This window comes from Mustela putorius, unplaced genomic scaffold (genome assembly GCF_011764305.1).
Source record: "Mustela putorius furo isolate JIRA1106 unplaced genomic scaffold, ASM1176430v1.1 tig00000870_pilon_pilon_pilon, whole genome shotgun sequence".
Lineage (NCBI taxonomy): Eukaryota > Metazoa > Chordata > Mammalia > Carnivora > Mustelidae > Mustela > Mustela putorius.
This window is the reverse complement of record NW_025421503.1, coordinates 2,199,176-2,223,441: the sequence shown is the minus strand read 5'-3', so window position 1 is coordinate 2,223,441 and position 24,266 is coordinate 2,199,176. Positions and strand designations below refer to the sequence as shown.

The 24,266-nt window shown below is 34.9% G+C and overlaps 1 protein-coding gene across 2 annotated transcripts in view; it reads right to left on the bottom strand.

Annotated features, from left to right (window-relative positions):
• The window catches only part of LOC101681822, a 284,416-nt gene that overhangs the window by 49,399 nt on the left and 210,751 nt on the right, over nt 1-24,266 (bottom strand). For both annotated transcript variants that reach the window (XM_045085576.1, XM_045085577.1), the window contains exon 8: nt 2,757-2,840. In XM_045085576.1, coding sequence (XP_044941511.1) covers nt 2,757-2,840 — 84 coding nt within the window. The remainder of the gene's footprint in view (nt 1-2,756; nt 2,841-24,266) is intronic.

Here is a 24,266-nt window from a genome sequence, read left to right as displayed (position 1 = left end):
TGTTATAACTTAAACTAATATAATACTGTGTACCAACTATACTTAAATATATATATATATATATATATATATATATATATATAATTCATTAGGTTAGTATACAGAATAAACAAATCATCACTTATAAAGTGATTATCAGAGTGTCCCATACATAGTAAACACTCCATAAATGATTGCTATTATTATTACTCAGACCTACATTTCATTAAGTACTTCTTTGGCAACAGATGACAGTCTATGTAACTACACTCAAAAGTATGTGGAACAGACTTTAAGTGTTTCAGAAGAGTAAAAATGTCCTTCATTGTTCTAGGGACAAATTTAGTGCTTAGATCAATTATTTCCCTTTTTTAAAATTTTTATTTTATTTTATTTTATTTATTTGACAGAGGTCACAAGTAGGCAGAGAGGCAGGCAGAGAGAGAGGAGGAAGCAGGCTCCCCACTGAGCAGAGAGCCCGACGCGGGGCTAGATCCCAGGACACTGCTGGATCCCAGGACACTGAGATCATGACCTCAGCCGAAGGCAGAGGCTTAACCCACTGAGCCACCCAGGTGCCCATATTTCTCTTTATATACCCTTAGGTTTACATCTCCTGTGAAGAGAATATAAAGACAAATAATTGTGGCATCATCATTACATGTGCATGGGGTTTTCCTTTCATAGTCATTTACACACATACAGTCAGCAGCTTGCAAGTAAAAAGCACCTCTAAAGTGTGGAACACACAGGACTTGTGAATAAACAAAAATGACTGATGATAAAACTTTTCAAATTAGATGTTAATTAACACCACTTTTGGTCTTGATCATGTAGGGTTTAAAGATTAATAACCCAATGAGAAATGCCTTATCCATATTTTCCCTTTAGAGTTGGCTACTTGGTACTGCATAACCCCCATTTCCAAAGAAGAACATAGGATTTATTTCTGCCTTTCAAATGTTTCATTATAACACTGATAATATGTGGTTTCTATGTAACTATAATCAACTGTGTATCTTGTTATCTTAGAAATAAATGTTGCAAATCATATGATGAGAAAATTGCCAATGTGTGTTTATGTGATCCTTAATTGAAGACTGAGCTGTTTAGACAGAATGATTTAATTATTTCCTAATATATTATATTTCAGTTCATATTTTGTGGGAAGGTAAGTGAGGAATTTCTGGATATTATCTGTGAAGTTGCTTCTATTAAAGTAGCTAAACAATTTTATTTTTCTTGTACTTACATGTTATTTAATAAACATGTTTCCAAATTGATTAAATAACAAGGTTCAGGTAAGTAAATAAGTATGTCAATGTGAGAAACTCACTTTGTGACTGTGAAGTAGAGGCTGGAAGAATCTAATTACTTTTATAATCTTGTCAGAAGGACCAGGAACCTTCTAAGATGTATTCTGTACATTTGTGTCCTGGAAGAGTAAATAACCCCATCTCATTAGGATTAGATTCTGAGGTCTCCTTTCCTTGGGGAGAGGGATGGATGTGGCTGAATAAAAGTACCAGAACCCACTGTGTTTATCAGGATATTTTTAGACTTATGTTTTCATATTCTCTGAGCCTAGAGGATGAAATAGTATCTTTGGTTTACACACTCTTGTTTATGATTTTCTGGCCTGGCCTTACTCTGGGTCCTTGTCCATTCATCCATCCATACTTACATACATTTAATCACATACTCACTTATTCAACAAGCAATAAAATCCTTCTGTGTTTAAGGTACAGTGGTGTTTGCTATAATTACAAAAAACAATAAGAAAGCATGACACAGACTGACTAGAACACAGTGTTATGGGTTTTCTGACAGTATTATTTACAAATTGCCCCATGATCACACATAAAAATAATCTAATTCTACCTAGTGTGTCAGGTAAAATATCACAAGAGAAGTGAAATTTGAACTGGATGTTGAAGAATGAGTAATAATTGCTCAGGCAGAGAAGGAAGGGGCAGGAAATCTGAGCACTGAAAAAATATGAACAAAAGGCAAAAAGAGTGACAGCACATGAAGTATTTGCTGATGCAGGAGTGGTTCAGTATGGCTAGGAGACAAGGATGCAGAGTTGCAGGAGATAAGGCTGGAAATTTGTTTGGGATTATATTTTTAAGGTCTATGTGCATCATGCCAAGAATAGGAGCTAGTAAAAACAACAGAGAATCAGAGAAGGTAAAAAAAATAATTCCAGGGGTGCCCGGGTGGCTCAGTGGGTTAAAGCCTCTGCCTTCGGCTTAGGTCATGATTTCAGCGTCCTGTGATTGAGCCCCACATAGGGCTCTCTGCTCAATGGGGAACCTGCTTCCTCCTCTCTCTCTGCCTGCCTCTCTGCCTGCTTGTGATCTCTCTGTCAAATAAATAAATAAAATCTTTAAAAAAAATAACTCCAGAAAAAAAATTGTTACATTAAGTTTCAAGGAAGAGTCAACAGAGCCAAATGACAAATATTAGCCTACATTTACTTAGAAAGGAAATAAAGAACTCAGATAGTCATAAATAGCAGTTAGTCCATCTGTTCAATAAATTATTGAATGAATGAATGAATCTTGAATTGTTTTTGTAAGATTACTGAAAGGGAATCTTAACTAGAGCCCATGGTGGAATGATTTTGAGTCCAAATATTGTAATAAAACAAATTCTATCTAGGTTCCTGAATTCAAGCTACATGTAGAATATTGCTTAAATGATAAAGTTTACATATTTATTTCTCCAACAGTTAGCTTCTAAATGTTCTCTAATGGAGAATTCAACCCACTCACCATTGATAGATGTTGAGTTGGAGGCACACAGTCAGGTCCATGTTCTACTGGGAAACTCATTGCTTCAGGTTCAGTGACAATTGGCTAAAAACAAAGTAAAAAGCCCAAGTTGAGCCTAATGTGCTATAAAAAGGAAACCATAGTTGTTTAAAAACGCCTCAGGCATCTTAATTAACTTTTTAATATTTTTATGAAAATACATCAGATTATAAGCTGTGCACATGTATAATCATGAGTATATAAATAGTCAACAGTCACTGAGTGTTTTTTTTAATACATCTGGCATTGTTCTATGTTAACTTCTTTAATTCTCACAACCACCTTATAAATTAGGTACTATTCCCCTGCATATTTAACAGATGAGGAAACCAAGACTGAGATAAATTAACTTGGCCAAAGTCTCAAAGCTTGTGATTTGAACTCAAGTAGTCTGGTGCTGGAGTTCACACCTTTAATTACTAAACCAACCTAATAAATTTCTGTCTAAATTTATATTACAAAGATATGAATGGATTTATTTAACAATTCTTATGCAGTGCTTACTATATGCCAGGCTGCTTTTAGTGTTTTATAAATATTAACTCACTTTGTTATGGCTTAGTGCCATATTAGCATTGCAGCACTTAATGTGAACATTTGGAGAAACACACTATGTAGAAATATATAGGATCATTTTAAATTCCTTTCTATTGCTGGAAAAAATTCAAGATTAGTAAACTTCAAAAAGTTTCCTTAAATGGAAAGAAGATTTGTCAAAAATGGGACATTTTCTATGTGAAAAATAAACTAGAGGAAAAAAAATAAACTAGAGGGTATAGAGTTAGATTAGATTATTTTATTAACACTTTAAAGTTGAGTTGAAGATATTAGCATCTCAGATTATATGAAAAGCAATATCCTTACACAGTCTGAGTAAATTAGTTCATATCAGAAAATAATAGCTCTAAAGCTAGTCAATGATGACATTATAAAATAGATGTTTGTCTCAGTTGTCTTCTGATTACTTTATCTATTTATTTTCTCTAATATTAACTTCCAATTTCCCTTAGCCTTTGTTGATGCTAATTCTACCACAACTGTGACTTCTTTCATGTCACAAAATGTGCTCTGATACATTTATCAGAGTGCTATGTTCTAAGAACACTTCAAAAGAAGGATTTAATGTAGGCAGAGTGTACTATTATGTAAACGAATACATGCTTAATTGTAGACAAAACACTTTGGTTGGAAAATCACTTGAAAATAAGGTCAAACTTAGAGAGCAATAGTTGCTCAGCATTACATTATGTGGTCAACTAATTTTATTATCCAAGTGACAATTATGTAGAAGAGTTAACAGCACAGCATTTGGAATGAGTGGTCTTGAATTCTGGCTCTGACATTCATAACCTGTGTACCTTTGGGCGAATTAAACTCTTTAAGCTTTGGTTTCCTCATTTTTAAACTAGAAATACGATTAATACCTTCCTCACATGGCTGTTGTGTAGATTAAAAGAGATAATGTGAATAGAGTATTTGTACACAAACTAACACCAGAATTTGTCCTCGGCATATAAAATATATTACATGATAAATAAATCTACAAAGTAATTGTGAAGGATATTCATTCTTTAGGAAAAGCCTCAGTGATTGTGACAAACTAGACCATAAAAATTATTGGTGGACAATTGGAGAAATGTACTATGTATTACATACATTGAGGAAAACAATACTTTTCAATGTTAGAGTGGGCTACATTTTATCTTATTTTAGCTCAGTACAAAAGGGTCATTCTCTTTTATCCATTTTCTAATTTACTCCTTATAGAAATAAATAATATGGATTGAAATTAAATGTCAAGTCTGTGTATGAATTGGAAAAAGGTCAGAAAGGATATGTATTAAATGGTTAATACTGACTACCTCTGGGGGAAAGCCTTTCACTTTACTTCATATAATTTTTAAAAGTGGTGGTAAACATGATCAATCAATAAATCATTTGAAAATAAACTATGAAGTCTAATTTTAGTTGAGAAAGAAATAAAATAATATTTAGGCTAGAAATAAAGCATTTTAAATCCTGTTTAGTTAACATATATAAATATACACACACACAATACATAACACATATATAATATTTACTGTATAGTGTATATTATATGTAATATATAATATATACAACATAAAATATTGCATATCATATAGTATTTATTATATATTAATTGTACATTAATAAATTTTATAATATAACTGCATATTATAGAATATTAGCTATTATATATTCATACCATATATTATATAACATATACGATAGATTTAAAAGATTTTATTTATTTATTTATTTATTTTGACAGAGAGAGAGATCACAAGTAGGCAGAGAGAGAGGAGGAAGAAGGCTCCCTGCTGAGCAGAGAGCCCACTGCGGGGCTCGATCCCAGGACCCTGGGATCATGACCTGAGCCGAAGGCAGAGGCTTTAACCCGCTGAGCCACTCAGGTGCCCCATATACAATAGATTTAAAATCACAACAATGGACATTTTTCCTCTTGTATTAGCAGCACAGATTCAAGATACAACTTAGTACTTGAACGATGTATGGTCATTAGGGAGGGCACATGTTGTGATATAGACTGGGTGTTATATACAACTAATGAATCATTGAACACTACATCAAAAACTAATGATGTACTATATGCTGGCTAACTGAACATAATGAAAAATGTGTGTTTTTCATTTGGTTAGCCGATAGTTTTCTTTTTTAAAAATGTATAAGCATTTTAAAGAAAGAGGACTTTTCTTCTTTCCTTTAAATCTATTATGTTATAATTAATAAATATATTACATTCACAAAACAGTTAACAGAATAAAGCATTTTTTTTCCTTAGTAGCTTGTTACAAGGCTAGTTTCTGAATCTTAATAGACATGTGTAATCAGTTACCAAAACCTTATCTATTTTTAGAGAGTATGAGAGGGAGAAGGAAAGAGAATCTCAAGCAGAATCCCCGCTAAATGTGGAGACTGATGTGGGGCTCAGTTCCATGACCCTGAGATTATGACCTGAGCCAAAATCAAGAGTTGGATGCTTAACCAACTGAGACACCCAGGCACCCCTATCAAAAAAATATTTAAAAGAGACACTTTGAAAATTAGTTTGTATTCAATAGTATTTATCATAAATGAAAAGACAGAGAACATTTCAAAAGAACAACCATTTTTTAAGACTAGGCAATAGCTAACTTTTCACATATCAACCACTAATTGGATTGCCAGCATCTCAAGGGAAGAAGCCATATTGTATTTATTTTTGTTCTTTATTCCTAGCACGTAGTAAGTGCTTCATAAACATTTGTTGAACTAAACTAAATAATAAAGACAAAGAACTAAAAATATACTAATATGAAAGAGATACATCATAAAATTCAGGAATATTATAAGATCTTTTAATAATAGAAACTGAAAAAAAATCTTCCAATGAAATTTGGAAGAGGACACTGTCCCATAGGCCCGCAGAAAGTGTCAAATTTGTTATGTGTGGATATCAGATCCATACAAAATGTAAGAGCTGAGAGAACTTGGAATGACAACCTGTTTTTTCATTTTGCAGTTAAGAACATTAAGACACAGAAAGAATAAGCAAATCATTAAAACGTAGTACATGGTGTGACAGGGAATAAATACTACACAAAAATACAGAATGTGGTAAGTATTTAAAAAGTTAATAATGTTGTATTACAGAAATCAAAGCAAGAGCAAGTTCTTTTCAGAGAAGCGATACAGTGTAGTAGTTAAGAATAAAGAACCCAGAGGCTCTCGTGGTTTGTCTTCGTTTCTGACTCTCTGGACTTTGGGAACAAACTGAAGGTTACAGAAGGGAGAGGGGTGGGGAATGGGGTAGTTACCCCTTCACTGGGTGGTGGGTATTAAGGAGAGCATGTGTGGTGATGAGCATTGGTGTCAAGTGCAACTAATAAAATGTTGAGCACCACATCAAAAACTAATGATGTAGTATATGCTGGCTAATTGAACATAACAATAAAAATAATAAAATAAAATAAAATTGAATTAAATTAAATAAAGAATAAGGAATCCAAAACCATACCACTGATAGCTAAATCCCACTCAGCTACTTTTTGTTGTATAACCTTGAGCAAGTTATTCAATGTCTGTATTTCCAGTTTCTCATCTATAAAATAGGGAAAATAACAGCACATATTAATGTAAATTAACATTGACATCCTAGTAATGTCTTAATAACACATCTTGTGAATTATATTCTCTGAATATTAAAATGAAAATGTGGAAATGCAATGTACTCAACATTAAGTACTGTTATAAGTGTTGCTACCTTTGAAAAGAAAAATCTTAATGTTATTCATAAGTAACTAGAGAATTAATTTCATGAGTTTAGACAAAACATTGATAAACTACTTATTTTAAGCAGGGTTACACTTGTCATTTACTTTTGGGCTTTTCCTTGAAGTAGGAAAATCTATCACAAGCAACAGCAAGGGGGATAAAGAGAAGGGAAAATATGTATCCTTACTATGAGTAAACATTAGAAATTATTAGAATATGAACTCCATAAATGTTTTAGAGAGGATGTCAGCTACTGTTTACTGTTTCATGTAGAATAGTTGCTTACATATTGTAGGTACTTGGTTAAATAGATAAATTAATACAGGAAGCTAGTATTGTCCCTTTACAGTCATGTTGGGTCACAGACACTATATCGCCAGAAGACATCACCAATTAAACCAAAAATACCTAAAGAGTGTTTTCTATGAATGTCCAGGACATGGAAATTTTTATGGCAGGAGCAAGGAGGTAGAAATCAAGCCTATTTATAAGTAAATATATTAACCAGAAAAAGTTCTAAAATAATAGTTTCCATGGGAAAAAAACTAAAACTTAATGTTATTTTCATTATTGTTTTAGTTACGATTTTCATTATGCAAACACACACACAAACACACACATTTCTTTTGTCTAGTGGAGCTTTTGCAATAAATACCATATTTAGAAAAAACAAGTACTCAGATATGGAACTAACTGCCTCTTGTGAATGCCTAGAATTTCTAAAGCTTTAATTTTCCAGATGAGTCAGTCAGAAAAGTTGTATTGTTGAAGGATCTTCTAGAAATGCATTACAAATAGCTGCTTTGTTATCCAAGGCTCCACTTGACTGGGCACAAATAGGTGTGTAGTAAATATAATCTATTTGCATAATCGAGAAGCAGTACCCTGGTGAAAACAGCTGTCTGTGGAGTAACTTCTGTATGGCATTATATGGAAGCGCTGATTATTGACCTTGGTATCTATAGATAGCAGTCTATTGATAGGAGTCAATATCACTCTTTTTTCTTAAAATTTTTTTAAAATTTATTTTCAGCGTAACAGTATTCATTGTTTTTGCACCACCCCCAGTGCTCCATGCAATCTGTGCCCTAATACCCACCACCTGGTTCCCCCGATCTCCCACCCCCTGCCCCTTCAAACCCCTCAGATTGTTTTTCAGAGTCCATAGTCTCTCATGGTTCACCTCCCCTTCCAATTTCCCTCCACTCCCTTCTCCTCTCTAACTCCCCATGTCCTCAGCATAATCGTTTCCAGTCCTGTCCATGTTGCTATAAAAGTTGGGTATTCATCCTTTCTGATGGAGGCATAATACTCCATAGTGTATATGGACCACATCTTCCTTATCCATTTGTCCGTTGAAGGGCATCTTGGTTCTTTCTACAGTTTGGCAACTGTGGCCATTGCTGCTATAAACATTGGGGTACAGATGGTCCTTCTTTTCACTACATCTGATCTTTGGGGTAAATACCCAGTAGTGCAATTTCAGGGTCATAGGGAAACTCTATTTTTAATTTCTTGAGGAATCTCCACACTGTTCTCCAAAGTGGCTGCACCAACTTGCATTCCCACCAACAGTGGAAGAGGGTTCCCCTTTCTCCACATCCCCTCCAACACATGTTGTTTCCTGTCTTACTAATTTTGGCCATTCTAACTGGTGTAAGGTGGTATCTCAATGTGGTTTTAATGTGAATCTCCCTGATGGCTAGTGATGATGAACATTTTTTCATGTGTCAGATAGCCATTTGTATGTCTTCACTGGAGAAGTGTCTGTTCATATCTTCTGCCCATTTTTGGATATGATTGCCTGTTTTGTGTTTGTTGAGTTTGAGAAGTTCTTTATAGATCCTGGATATCAACCTTTTGTCTGTACTGTCATTTGCAAATATCTTCTCCCATTCTGTGGGTTGCCTCTTTGTTTTGTTGACTGTTTCCTTTGCTGTGCAGAAGCTTTTGATTTTGATGAAGTCCCAAAAGTTTATTTTCGATTTTGTTTCCTTTGCCTTTGGAGACATATCTTGAAAGAAGTTGCTGTGGCTGATATCGAAGAGGTTACTGCCTAACTGTTCTCCTCCAGGATTCTGATGTATTCCTGTCTCACATTGAGCTCTTTTATCCATTTTGAGTTTATCTTTGTGTATGGTGTAAGAGAATTGTCTAATTTCATTCTTCTACATATAGCTGTCCAGTTTTCCCAGCACCATTTCTTGAAGAGACTGTCTTTTTCCCACTTTTTTTTCCTGTTTTGTCAAATATTATTTGACCATAGAGTTGAGGGTCCATATCTGGGCTCTCTACTCTTTACACCAAGAGTTAAAATTTCCTGCTCACACAGAGGTGAACCCCTATTTCCCACTTTGGCCATGCTCCATTTTCTCTTTCCTGAGGTGTAACTTGAAAAAATAAAAATAAAATGACAACTTGTAATGCCCAGGAATTGAGAAATTGGAAGAGGAAGGAATTCAGAGACATTGGATTGCTGACTCATCAGCGTCAAAGCAGATGGATCATATATATCCCTTCTTAATCTATACTAGATCACTGGTACTTCCACTGGAAACTAAGGAAAACTTCACTACAGTAGCAAAAATAAGATATTAATTATACCAGAATTGCTTGGGAAAACACAAGTGGAAGACAGCAAAAAGTTATATGATGTCAAAATAAAGATTGCTACAATTTGAGGATACAAACTGGCAGCTATCCAGGAAATGCACTCTTATAAATAGAAGTAAACATTTTGGGGAGGGGATAATCTCCTAGTTAGGGTTTACACATTGGATAAAATCTGTACTGTGATTATATTTTCATGCTGATGAGTTCTTCTTACCTACTAGAGTCCACTCCTAGAAGCTTCAGAAAGTGATTTGGTTACCTTTAAAATTTCTCTTGTTATTAATGAGGAGCAAACATCTGCTCTTTGTCAGAAACTATAAGGTACTTCACCTTTTTGAACCACACAATTCTCATTCATATTATAAGGGGATTAGTTTTTAAGGGCTATATATAGACTCTTCCAGATATTAGATGTGGTAGGATTTATTGAGAATCTACTGAGTTTGGTTGAATCAATAATACATTTGAGTTTTACTCTCAATAAGCCAACAATTTAGTTAAAATATTTTATTAACCAATATCTGAATAATTGATGAAAATCAGGTTCTATACACATGCTAAATTCCACTTAAAAGAACAATTTTATTCTTAAAAACAAAACAATTATTGGCTTTTTTGAATTGAAGCATACACAAAATCATCTTTAAATGAGACAAAATCAAAAGACAACTGACAGAATGGGAGAAGATATTTGCAAACGACATATCAGATAAAGGACTAGTGTCCAGAATCTATAAAGAACTTAGCAAACTCAACACCCAAAGAACAAATAATCCAATCAAGAAATGGGCAGAAGACATGAACAGACATTTCTGCAAAGAAGACATCCAGATGGCCAACAGACACATGAAAAAGTGCTCCATATCACTCGGCATCAGGGAAATACAAATCAAAACCACAATGAGATATCACCTCACACCAGTCAGAATGGCCTAATGGCTTAAAATCAACAAGTCAGGAAATGACAGATGCTGGCGAGGATGCGGAGAAAAGGGGAACCCTCCTACACTGTTGGTGGGAATGCAAGCTGGTGCAGCCACTCTGGAAAAACAGCATGGAGGTTCCTCAAAATGTTGAAAATAGAACTGCCCTATGACCCAGCAATTGCACTATTGGGTATTTACCCTAAAGATACAAATGTAGTGATCCAAAGGGACACATGCACCCGAATGTTTATAGCAGCAATGTCCACAATAGCCAAACTATGGAAAGAACCTAGATGTCCATCAACAGATGAATGGATCAAGAAGATGTGGTATATATACACAATGGAATACTATGCAGCCATCAAAAGAAATGAAATCTTGCCATTTGCAACAACATGGATGGAACTAGAGCGTATCATGCTTAGTGAAATAAGTCAAGCAGAGAAAGACAACTATCATATGATCTCCCTGATATGAGGAAGTGGTGATGCAACATGGAGGCTTAAGTGGGTAGAAGAAGAATAAATGAAACAAGATGGGATTGGGAGGGAGACAAACCATAAGTGACTCTTAATCTCACAAAACAAACTGAGGGTTTTGCAGGGGGGAGGGGGTTTGGGAGAAGGGGGTGGGATTATGGACATTGGGGAGGGTATGTGATTTGGTGAGTGCTGTGAAGTGTGTAAACCTGGTGATTCACAGACCTGTACCCCTGGGGATAAAAATATATGTTTATAAAAAATAAAAAATTTAAAAAAAAAAAAAAAAAAAAAAAAAAAAAAAAAAAGATTCCTCCAAGTTGGAAATTCAACTAATTATTAAAGTGTGCCTATTTAAATATTTAAATACCAGAGAGTCAATTAAAACTTCTAATATGATGGAAGTTAATTGTGTAGTAGGTTATAATATATGTGGCTTACAATTAGTGTACTAGGTCAGGTGGATTGGCAATTCTTTTGGCTAACATTTTCCAGGGGCTATGAATGCAATTAAATGCAAAATATTATGTGTTGATTCAAACTACTGCTTGGAGTTACTAATAAGATTCATTTCAATTAAATATATTGTAGGATTTAGTCCTTGAAATTGTAGTGGAACTTAATGTAAAAAAATTACATCATATTAAATATTCACCTTTATGCAAAACTTAGAATGATTCTTGTAGGTAAAAATAGGGTAAATAGGTACATTTGAAAACTAATTTCACATTTTTTGGTGTATTCAGACCAAATACATATGATAACTGTTTATTTCATGGATGCTTAATATCATATAGGTCCAAGAGGCTAACAAGATAGAACGACTTTAGCTAACTGGTTGACTATGGTACTGTTACACAGATTCCAAGATATTGTAATTAACTATGATGTATTTAAGACATACTGCTTTTGGTAGGAATTTTCATTATTGTGTCTTTCACTAAGGAAAATCAGTCATGACCAGGTGGGATTTATCGCTGGGATGCAAGGGTGGTTCAACATTTGCAAATCAATGTGATAGAACACAAATAAGAGACAAGAACCACATGGTCCTTTCAGTCGATGCAGAAAAAGTATTTGACAAAATACAGCATCCCTTCTTGACTAAAACGCTTCAGAGTAGAAGGATAGAGGGAACATTCCTCAACTCCATCTATAAAAAACCCACAGCAAATATCATTCTCAATGGGGAATAGCTGAGAGCCTTTTCATTGAGATCAGGAACACAACAAGGATGCCCACTCCTGCCATCATTTTTCAACATATTACTGGAAATCCTAGCAACAGTAATCAGACAATAAAAAGAAATAAAATGTATTCAAATTGGCAAAGAAGTCAAACTGTCTCTCTTCGCAGATGACATGATACTTTATGTGGAAAACTCAAGAGACTCCATCCCCAAATTAGTAGAACTCATACAGCAATTCAGTAATGTGGTAGGATACAAAATCAATGCACAGAAATCAGTAGCTTTCTTATATACTAACAATGAAACTGTAGAAAGAGAAATTAGAGAATTGATTCCATTTACAATAGCACCAAAAACCACAAGAATAAACCTAACCAAAGAGGTAAAGGATCTAAACTCCAGGAACTACAAAACACTCATGAAAGAAATTGAAGAAGACACAAAAAGATGGAAAAACATTCCATGCTCATGGATCAGAAGAATAAACATTGTCAAAATGTCTGTGCTGCCCAGAACAATCTATACTTTCAACACCATCCCAATCAAAATATCAATGGAATTTTTCAAAATGCTGGAACCAACAATCCTAAAATTTGTATGGAACCAGAAAAGACCCCAAACTGCCAAGAAATTGTTGAAAAAGAAAAACAAAGCTGGGGGCATCATGTTGCCTGATTTCAAGCTTCATTACAAAGCTGTGATCACCAAGACTGCATGGTACTGACACAAAAACAGACACATAGACCAATGGAACAGAACAGAGAGCCCAGATATGGACTCTCACCTTTACGGTCAACTAATATTCAACAAAGCAGGAAAACACACCCAGTGGAAAAAATACAGGGTCTTCAATAAATGGTGTGGGGAAAATTGAACAGCTTTATACAGAACAATGAAACTCGACCATTCTCTCACATCATACACAAAGATAAACTCGAAATGGATGAATGACCTCAATGTGAGACAGGAATCCACCAAAATCCTAGAGGAGAACATAGGCAGTACCCTCTTTGGCTGATGAGGGCTGATATCCAAGATCTATAAAGATCTATAAAGATCTTGGATATCAAATTCAACACTGAAAAAACAAATAATCAAGTAAAAAAATGGGCAGAAGACATCAGCAGACATTTCTCCAAAGACAACATATAAATGGCTAACAGACACATGAAAAAGTGTTCATCATCATTAACCATAAGAGAAATTAAAATCAGAATCACATTTGGATACTACCTTATACAAGTTAGAATGCAAAAATCAACAATGCAAGAAACAACAAATGTTGGAGAAGTTGTAGAATAAGGGGAACCTTCTTATATGGTTGGTGGGAATGCAATTTGGGTGCAGCCACTTTGGAAGACAGTGTAAGGTTCCTCAAAAAACTTAAAAATAGAGCTACCCTATGACTCAGCAATTGCACTACTTGGTATTTACCCCCAAAGATACAGATGTAGTGAAAAGAAGGGGCACATGCACCCCAATGTTCATAGCAGCAATGTCCACAATAAACAAACTGTGGAAAGAGCCAAGATGCCCTTCAAAAGACAAGTGGATAAAGAAGATGTGGTCCATATACACAATGGAATTTACTCAGCCATCAGAAAGGATGAATACCCACCATTTGCATCAACATCGATGGGACTGGAGGAGATTATGTTAAGTGAAATAAGTCAAACAGAGAAAGTCAATTATCCCATGGTTTCACTTATTTGTAGAATATAAGGAATAACATGGAGGACATTAGGAGAAGGAAGGGGAAAATGAAGGGGAGAAATTGGAGTGGGAGATGAACCATGAGAGACTATGGACTCTGGGAAACAATCTGAAGGTTTAAGAGGGGAGTGACAGGTGAGCCTGGTGATGGGTATTAAGGAGGGCATAGATTACATGGAGCATTGGGTGTTATACATAAACAATGAATCACGGAACACTACATTGAAAACTAATGATGTACTGTATAGTGACTAACATAATGTAATAAAGAAATTTAAAAAATAAAGAGAAATGGAAAATGGAAAAAAAAGTAAAATCAGTCATATCCTATATGTTTAAAAGACAAAATCAGAATATATATTTTACAAGGTCGGAGTTATATTGGGAAATAATTGAAATAAATTGGTGGTAGAGGTAGCAAAAGAGCATTTAACAGAGAAATGATTGTTATATATAATAAGCATTATTTTATTATTGTATAGAAGGGGATTAATTAATATTTAAAACAATAAAAATATTCTGTGTTTTTTATTGCATTCTACTCCCATTCTATGACTATTGCTTACCTAACTGTATTTTCTATATTAATAAATTAAGGTGATGGGATTTTATTCTTTGAATTAGACAAAGAATAAATAAAGAATAAATCCCATCACCTCCAACTTCACTTTGAGTTAGGTCTAAACCTTTCCCTCAAATTAAACAAATAAGTACCAGATTTGTGTTTTGTACCAAGTAGAAACAGCTTTTGTGTGACAAAAAGCTAAGTCATGTAAACAGAAATAGTTTTTTATTTACTTCCTTTATTTGATATTGATGCAATCACAACAAGCACAGCCAGAGTGTCAAAAATGACCTAATGATAATCTCCAATGGGCATTCATATTTAAAATTCAAAATAACACTCTATTATGCCTCTCTTCTTGTTTGATTCCAAAGAAGAGCACAAATTTGTTCTTTCTTTAGAAAACAATGGTCAGGATGAATGACAATTTAAGTAATTTAGTTGGATTCTGAGATTAAATAGTAGTAAAAAATAAAATTCAAACACCCATAATAACTCTTGCATGGGAGTTGTAAAATATTCTAAAGTTGTTGAACAATATATATACATGGAGGTCATTGAACTCGATATTTGAGAACTGAGTTTTCCCATTTAGGACACTGATCAATCTTTTTTTTTTAATATTTTATTTATTTATTTGAAAGACAGAGATCACAAGTAGACAGAGAGGCAGGCAGAGAGAGAGAGAGAGGAGGAAGCACGCTCCCTGCTGAGTAGAGAACCTGATGCGGGGCTTGATTCCAGGACCCTGAGATCATGACCTGAGCTGAAGGCAGAGGCTTAACCCGCTGAGCCACCCAGGTGCCCCGACACTGGTCAATCTTAAAGATTAAAATAATATTAAAAATAGGTTATCCAGAAAGTCACATGGGCTCACTAAGTGACTGGCCAGATTTTTCAAACCTTATCTAATTTGCTATTGGATATAAAGACAGGATTGAAAGCTTTCATTGTTTTCACATTACTTTTTTCATACATTCTGCTTTTCTGAATCTAATCAAGGTAATCTAATGCTTGTATTGTGTGATGCAATTGTTTTACAGATTGCCAAAATTCTTTCCCTTTGGCTAATTCAAAGAATAAAATCCCAAAGGATATATAGTTGCTTCTTTATAATAACACAAGATAGCCAAAATCTTTTATAAAAGACAAATATTTAGCCAAAGATTTAGTACTCATTATTATATAACCTGTGAATAAGACCTAGATAAGATGACTTTTGATTTAAAGAGAGGATTTTTAAAGATCTGAAATGTAGTTTTCTGCTTGGAGGATCAAAGTCCCTGGATCCATTTTCTTGCTTTTACCATCACATATCATTTTTTCTAGGTCAAGACCACACAAACATTTGAATTCCATGAGATACATCTTAAAATATTATGATTGAGTTATTGGTTCTAAATAACATACAACCAGTCTATATCAGTTTAGACACAAACTCTACCAAAATAGTTATTTTGTGCCACATGAACACAGTTTAAATCTTTGTTACTCTCCACCTTCATGTTCTGTCAATCAATAATGGGAAATGAGTATGTAAGCCCCATCTCTATAGGAAAATTAATCTGTGTATTTTAAGTTGCCAAACAAGACATTTTAAGTTTTAACTTATTAATAGTAAATTTCCTATATATATTGAACAAGTGAGTGCTACTTAATAAAACAGAAATATTCTGTCAGTAGAGCTCACAATTGTAGCACCTTAAACATCAAATGGAAAATTACCATTGAAAATTGCAAAAAACTCTGCACAAAACAACTCCATCTAACCCCAACACTAAGAGACTTGAACAAACTCTAATGGGTCTTCTAATAGCTTAAGGTCATGTCCCTAGGATGGCCCTAGCCTTCTTTAAAATGCCTGCCTGAAAAAACTTAACATTTCCAGAAGAATTTATGGTTTAAGCTGGTGACAGGTTGGTAGGCCCCTGAACCCTATGTTAGAACAATTTCTTTAAAAAGCTTGCAAAATATAAATCCTTCCTTTGTCCTTTGAGTTGCAAATCTTCTATCACACAGAACTCTTTTTCTCAAGGACCTGGGAGTCTTTTTGAAATGTAAACATTTAAGGAGATAGATTTTATTTCTACCTGTTGTGGGAGGGAAAAGGCCTAACTTTGATGGATACCTTAGTCTAATTTCTATCACTACTTCCTTCATAAACATAAAAGAAATTTGTTTCTTTTCTAGATAAATGCCAATTAGCAAACCCAGATTTCCTAGTCACAAGGACCAACCCCTACTTAATGCCATTCAGTGCCTTGCCTTTGGCAAACCCTTAGCATTTTAAAAACTTTCTTTTTTTTTTTTTTTTTGTGCAAAGAGTTAATACTGATCTATTTATTTCTGGATTTTCCCAAAGTTTACACACAATCACTCCTTTGGGGCACTTCTCTCTTTTTTTTTAATAAATTAATTTATTTATTTTCAGAAAAACAGTGTTCATTATTTTTTCACCACACCCCGTGCACCATGCAATCCGTGCCCTCCATAATACCCACCACCGGGTACACCAACCTCCCACCCCCCCCAGCCACTTCAAACCCCCCAGATTGTTTTTCAGAGTCCATAGTCTCTCATGGGTAACCTCCCCTTCCAATTCCAAAAACTTCCTTTTGGCTGAGTTGAGCTCAGGTTACATTGAGGTCTCTCCCCTATTGCAATAGGTATTAATGAATAAAATCTGTTTTTACCATATTTTGCAAGTGTCTGGCTTTATCTTTGACATAAAAAGACTTATTTCCAAATTTTCTATTTTGAATGGTATTATAAGAAATCATTTATAATATCATTATCTTTGGAATCACTGGAATTATCAGTAAACACTAACAAGTACTTAATTTATAATCCTTGCACTAACAAAGATTTCCTTTGAAAATTTCAAGTATACTCATTGAAAGTGTAGCCCAATATAATTTAAACATAACTATGCTACTAACCATGAACCTTGTGATGTATTGTCTTTGATAGTTCCCTATAAAACCTGGCCCAGTCCATTAGCATCCTCCATTGTATTATATGAAACACTTCTATTTGTTCAAAGCCTTTGATAGCTGAAAAATAATATGTGCAGGTTGCCTCAAAATTATAAGAATACTTAACATGTTGGTAAATTCTAAGATAAATAGTTTTAAGAAAATGAAAGTTGGTTGGCATGACAGGCTCCAGAACAAGAGTGTGTTGGGAATTTACAATTAATGTTATAAAGTTAGTATATGATTTAAATTAAAAGTTTATTTACTTCCCATCTGAAGTGACTGGCCATTATACAATTTGTAAAACAAACAAACAAACAAACAACAATAAAACCCTTTTTTGGAACTTCTTGATTGTGTGGGTTACTCATGTTTTCCATTTTTATCTGACCTAAATCCCTAGGGAAAAGTAGGTTTTAGTGAAAAAACTAGCAGCGGATGTTATTTTAAAAAGAATCTATTTGGGGCGCCTGGGTAGCTCAGTGGTTTAAAGCCTCTGCCTTCAGCTCAGGTCATGATCCCAGCGTCCTGGGATCGAGCCCCACATCAGGCTCTCTGCTCTGTGGGGTGCCTGCTTCCTCCTCTCTCTCTGCCTGCCTCTCTGCCTCCTTGTGATCTCTGTCAAATAAATAAATATTTAAAAAAAAAGAATCTATTTGATTTTCACATGCAGAAAAAAAAATGAAAAAATACCTCTCAAACTTTTAGATTTATAAAGAGAGAAAACTGCATTTAGCCATGTGTCTTTCTTTTTTAAAAAAAGATTTATTTGTTTGAGAGAAGGAGAGAGAGCCTGAGTGGGAGGGGGAGAGGGACAGAGAGAGAGAATCTCCAGCAGACCCAGCACTGAGCACAGAGCCTGATGTAGGGCTCAGTCTCACAAGTTTGAGATTACAACCTGAGCCAAAACCAAAAGTCAGACACTTAAGTGACTGTACCACCCAGGTGCCCCTGTTCTGTTTGCTTTTCTAATATCTAGTGGTGATTGGTAAGTCACCCAAATAAAATCAGTAAAAGTATTTACTATTAGTTCTGAGACAAAAGTAAAATTTCTCCTAGTTAACTACTGTCCACAATGTGTAAAACCAGATTTCTCTCTCGCACCAGGAAGATAATTCCTGTTTACAACACTCAGTTTAAAATGGTTCAGGATTATTAAAATATCTGTTGATTTTATTTAAAATAAAATGATCAGACAAAAATAACTGTTTTGTTAGTTGTTTTGGAATCAACTACTTAAGTGTTCCTTTTTAGAACTAGGAGCATTTGTGAAAACATTATCTTAGGGTATAGAAACATAATTTTATTATTAAGATTTACTGAAATTTATTGTTGTTGGTAAATACTTAATAATGCTGGACAAACATTGGAGCTACCACACCATCATATCATGTTAGATGAATTGTCATAATCACACAAAATGTCATCTACTATAAACTACTACTAAATGCCCACTTTTGAGATGAATTGTTGGGTACTCACTTGGGTCATGTACCCTCAAAATAATAATTTCATTGACTGTTATAGTTCTTACCATCCAAAAGAGATCCATGACAGATTCACTTAGAATGACCTCACGATAAAGAAATTAAAGGGTGATGTTTTTCCAGGTTAAAATAACAATTCTTTTACTTTATAGTCCTTTATTAGACTGTGAAGTCCTTGGGAGATGGGCACATTCCCATTATAAGCAGACTGTCTGGCATATAGTATATACTTAAGACAGATTACCAAATAAATCAATGGATCAGTCAATGAGTGAAAAAGTTATTCTAGTCCTTCTCTGGAGTATACTAATTTGAGGAAAATATTTCTTCCTAAGTCCATCTCACAATTTTTTTAAACTTCTGTGCAAGCTTATCATGCTTGTTTATCAACTCTAAATATTTGTAGATCTGCAGCAAACTTCTATTTCAAAGGCAATCAAAACACACAAGTACATTGTCCTTTACAAATAATTATTTCTCTAGAATATTTTCACATTTAAGAATCACTTTGGAAGACTAACATGTTTAATTTAATTTTATTTTTTAACTTTTTGATAAGAAAGTAAAAAGATAATTTTTTTGCAAAGCACTATAAACAATCACCTGTTAAGAAATGAAGTATTATAAGTCAAGCAGAGAGAGTCAATTATCATATGTTTTCACTTATTTGTGGAGCATAATTTCATAATTTGTGGAGCGGTGGACATGCGGAGTTAGAAGAAGGGAGTTGGGGGTAATTGGAAGGGGAGGTGAATCATGAGAGACTATGGACTCCAAAAAACAATCTGAGGGGTTTTAAGTGGTGGAGGGGTGGGAGGTTGGGGGAACCAGGTGGTGGGTATTAGAGAGGGCACGGATTGCATGGAGCACTGGGTGTGGTACAAAAAACAATGAATACTGTTATGCTGAAAAGAAATTAAAAATAAATTTAAAAAAAAGAAATGAAGTATTAAGATGGTCAACAGACACATGAAAAGATGCTCAACATCATTCATCATCAGGGAAAAGCAATTCAAAACTACAATAAGATACTACCTCACACCTGTCAGAATGTCTAAAATCAACAACAGAAGAAACAACAGGTGTTGGCGAGGATGTGGAAAAAGGGGAACACTTTTGCACTGTTGGTGTGAATGCAAACTGGTGCAGCCACTCTGAAACACAGTACAAAGTTTCTTCAAAAAGTTAAAAATAGAACTACCTATCATCCAGCAATTGCATTACTATGTATTCACCCAAAGGATATAAAAATAATAATGCAAAGTGATATAGGCACCCTGATGTTTATAGCAACATTATCTACCACAGCCAAATTATGGAAACATCCCGAGTGTCCATGAAATGATGAATGGATACATGATGGAATATTACTCAGCCATAAAAATAATGAAATCTTGCCATTTGCACTGATATGGATGGAGCTAAAGCAAATTATGGTAAGCTGAATCAGTTAGTCAAAGAAAGACAAGTACCATATGATTTCACTCGTTTGTGGAATTTAACCAAACAAAGGGGCAAGGGGGAAAAAAGAGAGAGGGAAACCAAGACACAGACTCTTAGCTACAGAGAACAAACTGATAGTTACCAGAGGAGAGGTGGGTGGGAGGATGGGTTAAATAGGTGATGGGGGCGCCTGGGTGGCTCAGTGGGTTAAGCCGCTGCCTTCGGCTCAGGTCATGATCTCAGAGTCCTGGGATTGAGTCCCGCATCGGGCTCTCTGCTCAGCAGAGAGCCTGCTTCCCTCTCTCTCTCTCTGCCTGCCTCTCCATCTACTTGTGATTTCTCTCTGTCAAATAAATAAATAAAATCTTTAAAAAAAAATAAAAAATAAATAAATAGGTGATGGGGATTAAATAGGGCACTTGTGATGAGCACTGGGTGTTGTATGGAAATGTTGACTCGCTATGTTGTACACCTGAAATTAACATTACACTGTATTACACTGTTTGTTAACTAAAAATTTTAAAAATGAAGTATTAGAATATTTACTAAGATTCTTTTTATAATAATAGTGCTATCTCAGGGTGCTTGGGTGGCACAGTCAGTTAAGCGTCTGACTCTTGGTTTTGGCTCAGGTTGTGATCTTGGTTTCATGAGATGGAGTCCTTTGTGGGGCTCCATGCTCAGTGCAGAGTCTGCTTGAGATTCTCTTTCCCTCTGCCCTCTCAGGCTCTGCCCCTCCTGCTCCTGCTCTTTTTCTAAAATAAATAAATAAATCTTTTAAAAAATAATAGTCTTATCTTTCATTTTTACTGAGCACTTCATACGTGTTAAATGCATTTCAATTTATCCTTACAGTAACATTATTGCATATCATTAACTCCATTATACTTTTGAGGAAAATGGGAGCAGTTAAGTAACTTGTCCAATGTTACATGGTTTAAAATTTATCTACTATAACCCCTTTATTTTTACAAATGAGAATTTGAAGTTGTGTGAAGATTAGTTAATTGACAAAGATCACAAAGCAGTAATTAATGGAAATAAGACTACAATGTAAGTTTCATGACCCCTAGGTGCAGTACTCTGCAATTTGAATAATTAAATTTCATATTATTTATCTATTTTAAAACTTTATAGGTTTTAGCCAAATTGCCTTTTGCCTTTCTCTAGACAGAACGATTTAATCTTTTAAATTTAATTTAAATTGAGTTTTGACTTGGGGAGAAGTCTAGGTAATGATAGAGATTGGAAATTATAAGCATACAGATAACAGTTAAAAGCCACCAGTTTCCTTAGGCAAAAGGAAAGACAGTGCTTCTCAAACATTGGCCTGCATCAGAATTACTGAAACTTTGTTAAAAAATTCACATTCCCAAGCTCTAACCCTACAGATCTTGATTCAGAAGCTATGGAGGTACAGTTCAGGAATCTGCATTTCTACCAAGAACCTCTAAGTGCTGATGTAGGTAGTCAAATAATCATAATTTGAGAAACACTGAAGCAGAGGGAGCTTGGGGAAAAAAACACCACCTCATTACAAAGTATGGGAGAATAGCAACCCTTATGGACTAAAAAAAAAACTTAATCCAATCAAGGACCCTGAGAAAAACAGCCAGATAATTGAGAGAAGAATCCAGAGAGTATAATGCCACAATAGCCAAGAGAAGAAAGAGTTTCAAAGAAACAGTAACCAACTATGTAAAATGTTGCAGATAAAAATGTAAGATGGCCTCCATCAGAGAGGACGAACACCCAACTTTTGTAGCAACATGGATGGGACTGGAAGAGGTTATGCTGAATGAAATAAGTCAAGCAGAGAGAGAGTCAATTATCATATGGTTTCACTTATTTGTGGAGCATAACAAATAGCATGGAGGACAGGGTTGTTAGAGAGGAGAATGGAGTTGGGAGAAATTGGAAGGGGAGGTGAACCATGAGAGACTATGGACTCTGAAAAACAATCTGAAGGGTTTGAAGTGGTGGGGGGGTGGGAGGTTGGGGTACCAGGTGGTGGGTATTATAGAGGGCACAGATTGCATGGAGCACTGGGTGTGGTGAAAAAATAATGAATAGTTTTTCTGAAAATAAATTAATTTATTAAAAAATAAGTAAAATAAAAAATTAAAAAAAAAGAAAGATGGAATAAAACAGAAAAAAAGTAAGAGACTATAAAAAAAAATGTAAGATGGGGGCACCTGGGTGGCTCAGTGGGTTAGGCCGCTGCCTTTGGCTCGGGTCATGGCCTCAGGGTCCTGAGATCGAGTCCCGCGTCGGGCTCTCTGCTCAGCAGAGAGCCTGCTTCCTCCTCTCTCTCTCTCTGCCTGCCTCTCTGCCTACTTGTGATCTCTCTCTGTCAAATAAATAAATAAAATCTTTTAAAAAAAATGTAAGACGAAGACTGAAGTTTCAGTAGAGTATTGAGGACAGAAGATTGGTTTCTACAGGTTGAGTAGCAGATGGGATGTAAAAAATTCATAACATAGACTGGCCTTTCAGGAATCGTGGCTTAGCAGTGAAGGAGAAAGCCAATAAAATAGTTAATGGAATACACAGAATCAAGAACTGTTTTATTTGGGGAGATGAGTGAGATCTGAGTTTGACTTTAGATTGAGTGGAAGGAGCAGATGGAAAATTAAGGTAAGTCAAAAGGAATAGAAACCTCAAGAAATTAAAAATAGAACTTCCCTATGACCCTGCAATTGCACTCCTGGGTATTTACCCCAAAGATACAGATGTCATGAAAAGAAGGGCCATCTGTACCCCAATGTTTATAGCAGCCATGGCCATGGTCGCCAAACTGTGGAAAGAACCAATTTGCCCTTCAATGGACAAATGGATAAGGAAGATGTGATCCATATACACTATGGAGTATTATGCCTCCATCAGAAAGGATGAATACCCAACTTTTGTAGCAACATGGACAGGAATGGGAGAGATTATGCTGAGTGAAATAAGTCAAGCAGAGAGAGTCAATTATCATATGGTTTCACTTATTTGTGGAGCATAACAAATATCATGGAGGACAAGGGGTATTAGAGAGGAGAAGGGAGCTGGGGTAAATTGGAAGGGGAGGTGAATCATGAGAGACTATAGACTCTGAAAAACAATCTGAGAGGTTTGAAGTGGTGGGGGGGTTGGAGGTTGGGGTACCAGGTGGTGGGTATTACAGAGGGCACGGATTGCATGGAGCACTGGGTGTGGTGAAAAAACTAATGAATACTGTTTTTTTCTGAAAATAAATAAATCAATTTAAAAAAAAAAGAAAGTAGGTGCTGAAGGACATGAGAAGGTAAGAGGATCATTCTTAGAAAAGAGGAGAAACATGTTCTTCTCCCTGACTGGAAGGATGAAATAAGATTGCCAGTGTAGAAAACAGTCATTTGGAAGGTGGGAACACAAGAAGCAAAAAAGTTTCACATCTTATGCTTTATTTATTTTGAAGCTATGTTATAATTATTTGCATACAAATTTAAAACTGTCCTACCTTTCTGATGAAAGGAAATTTTTATCTTGTAAAATGTCCATCTTTATTTCCAATAATGATTTTTCTCTTAAAGTTAACTTAGTCTGATATTCAAAATTTCTTTTGTTAATTATTTGCATGGCATGTTTTTTTCATCATTTTACGTTTAAACATTCTATATTTTTGTATTTTTGCATTTTAGACATGTATTTTGTAAGCAGCCCATGGTTGTGATTTTTCTACCTAGTATAATATTTGTTTTATCTTAATTGGGGCATTTAGTTTGTTTACATTGAATACTATTACCACCACATTAGTACTT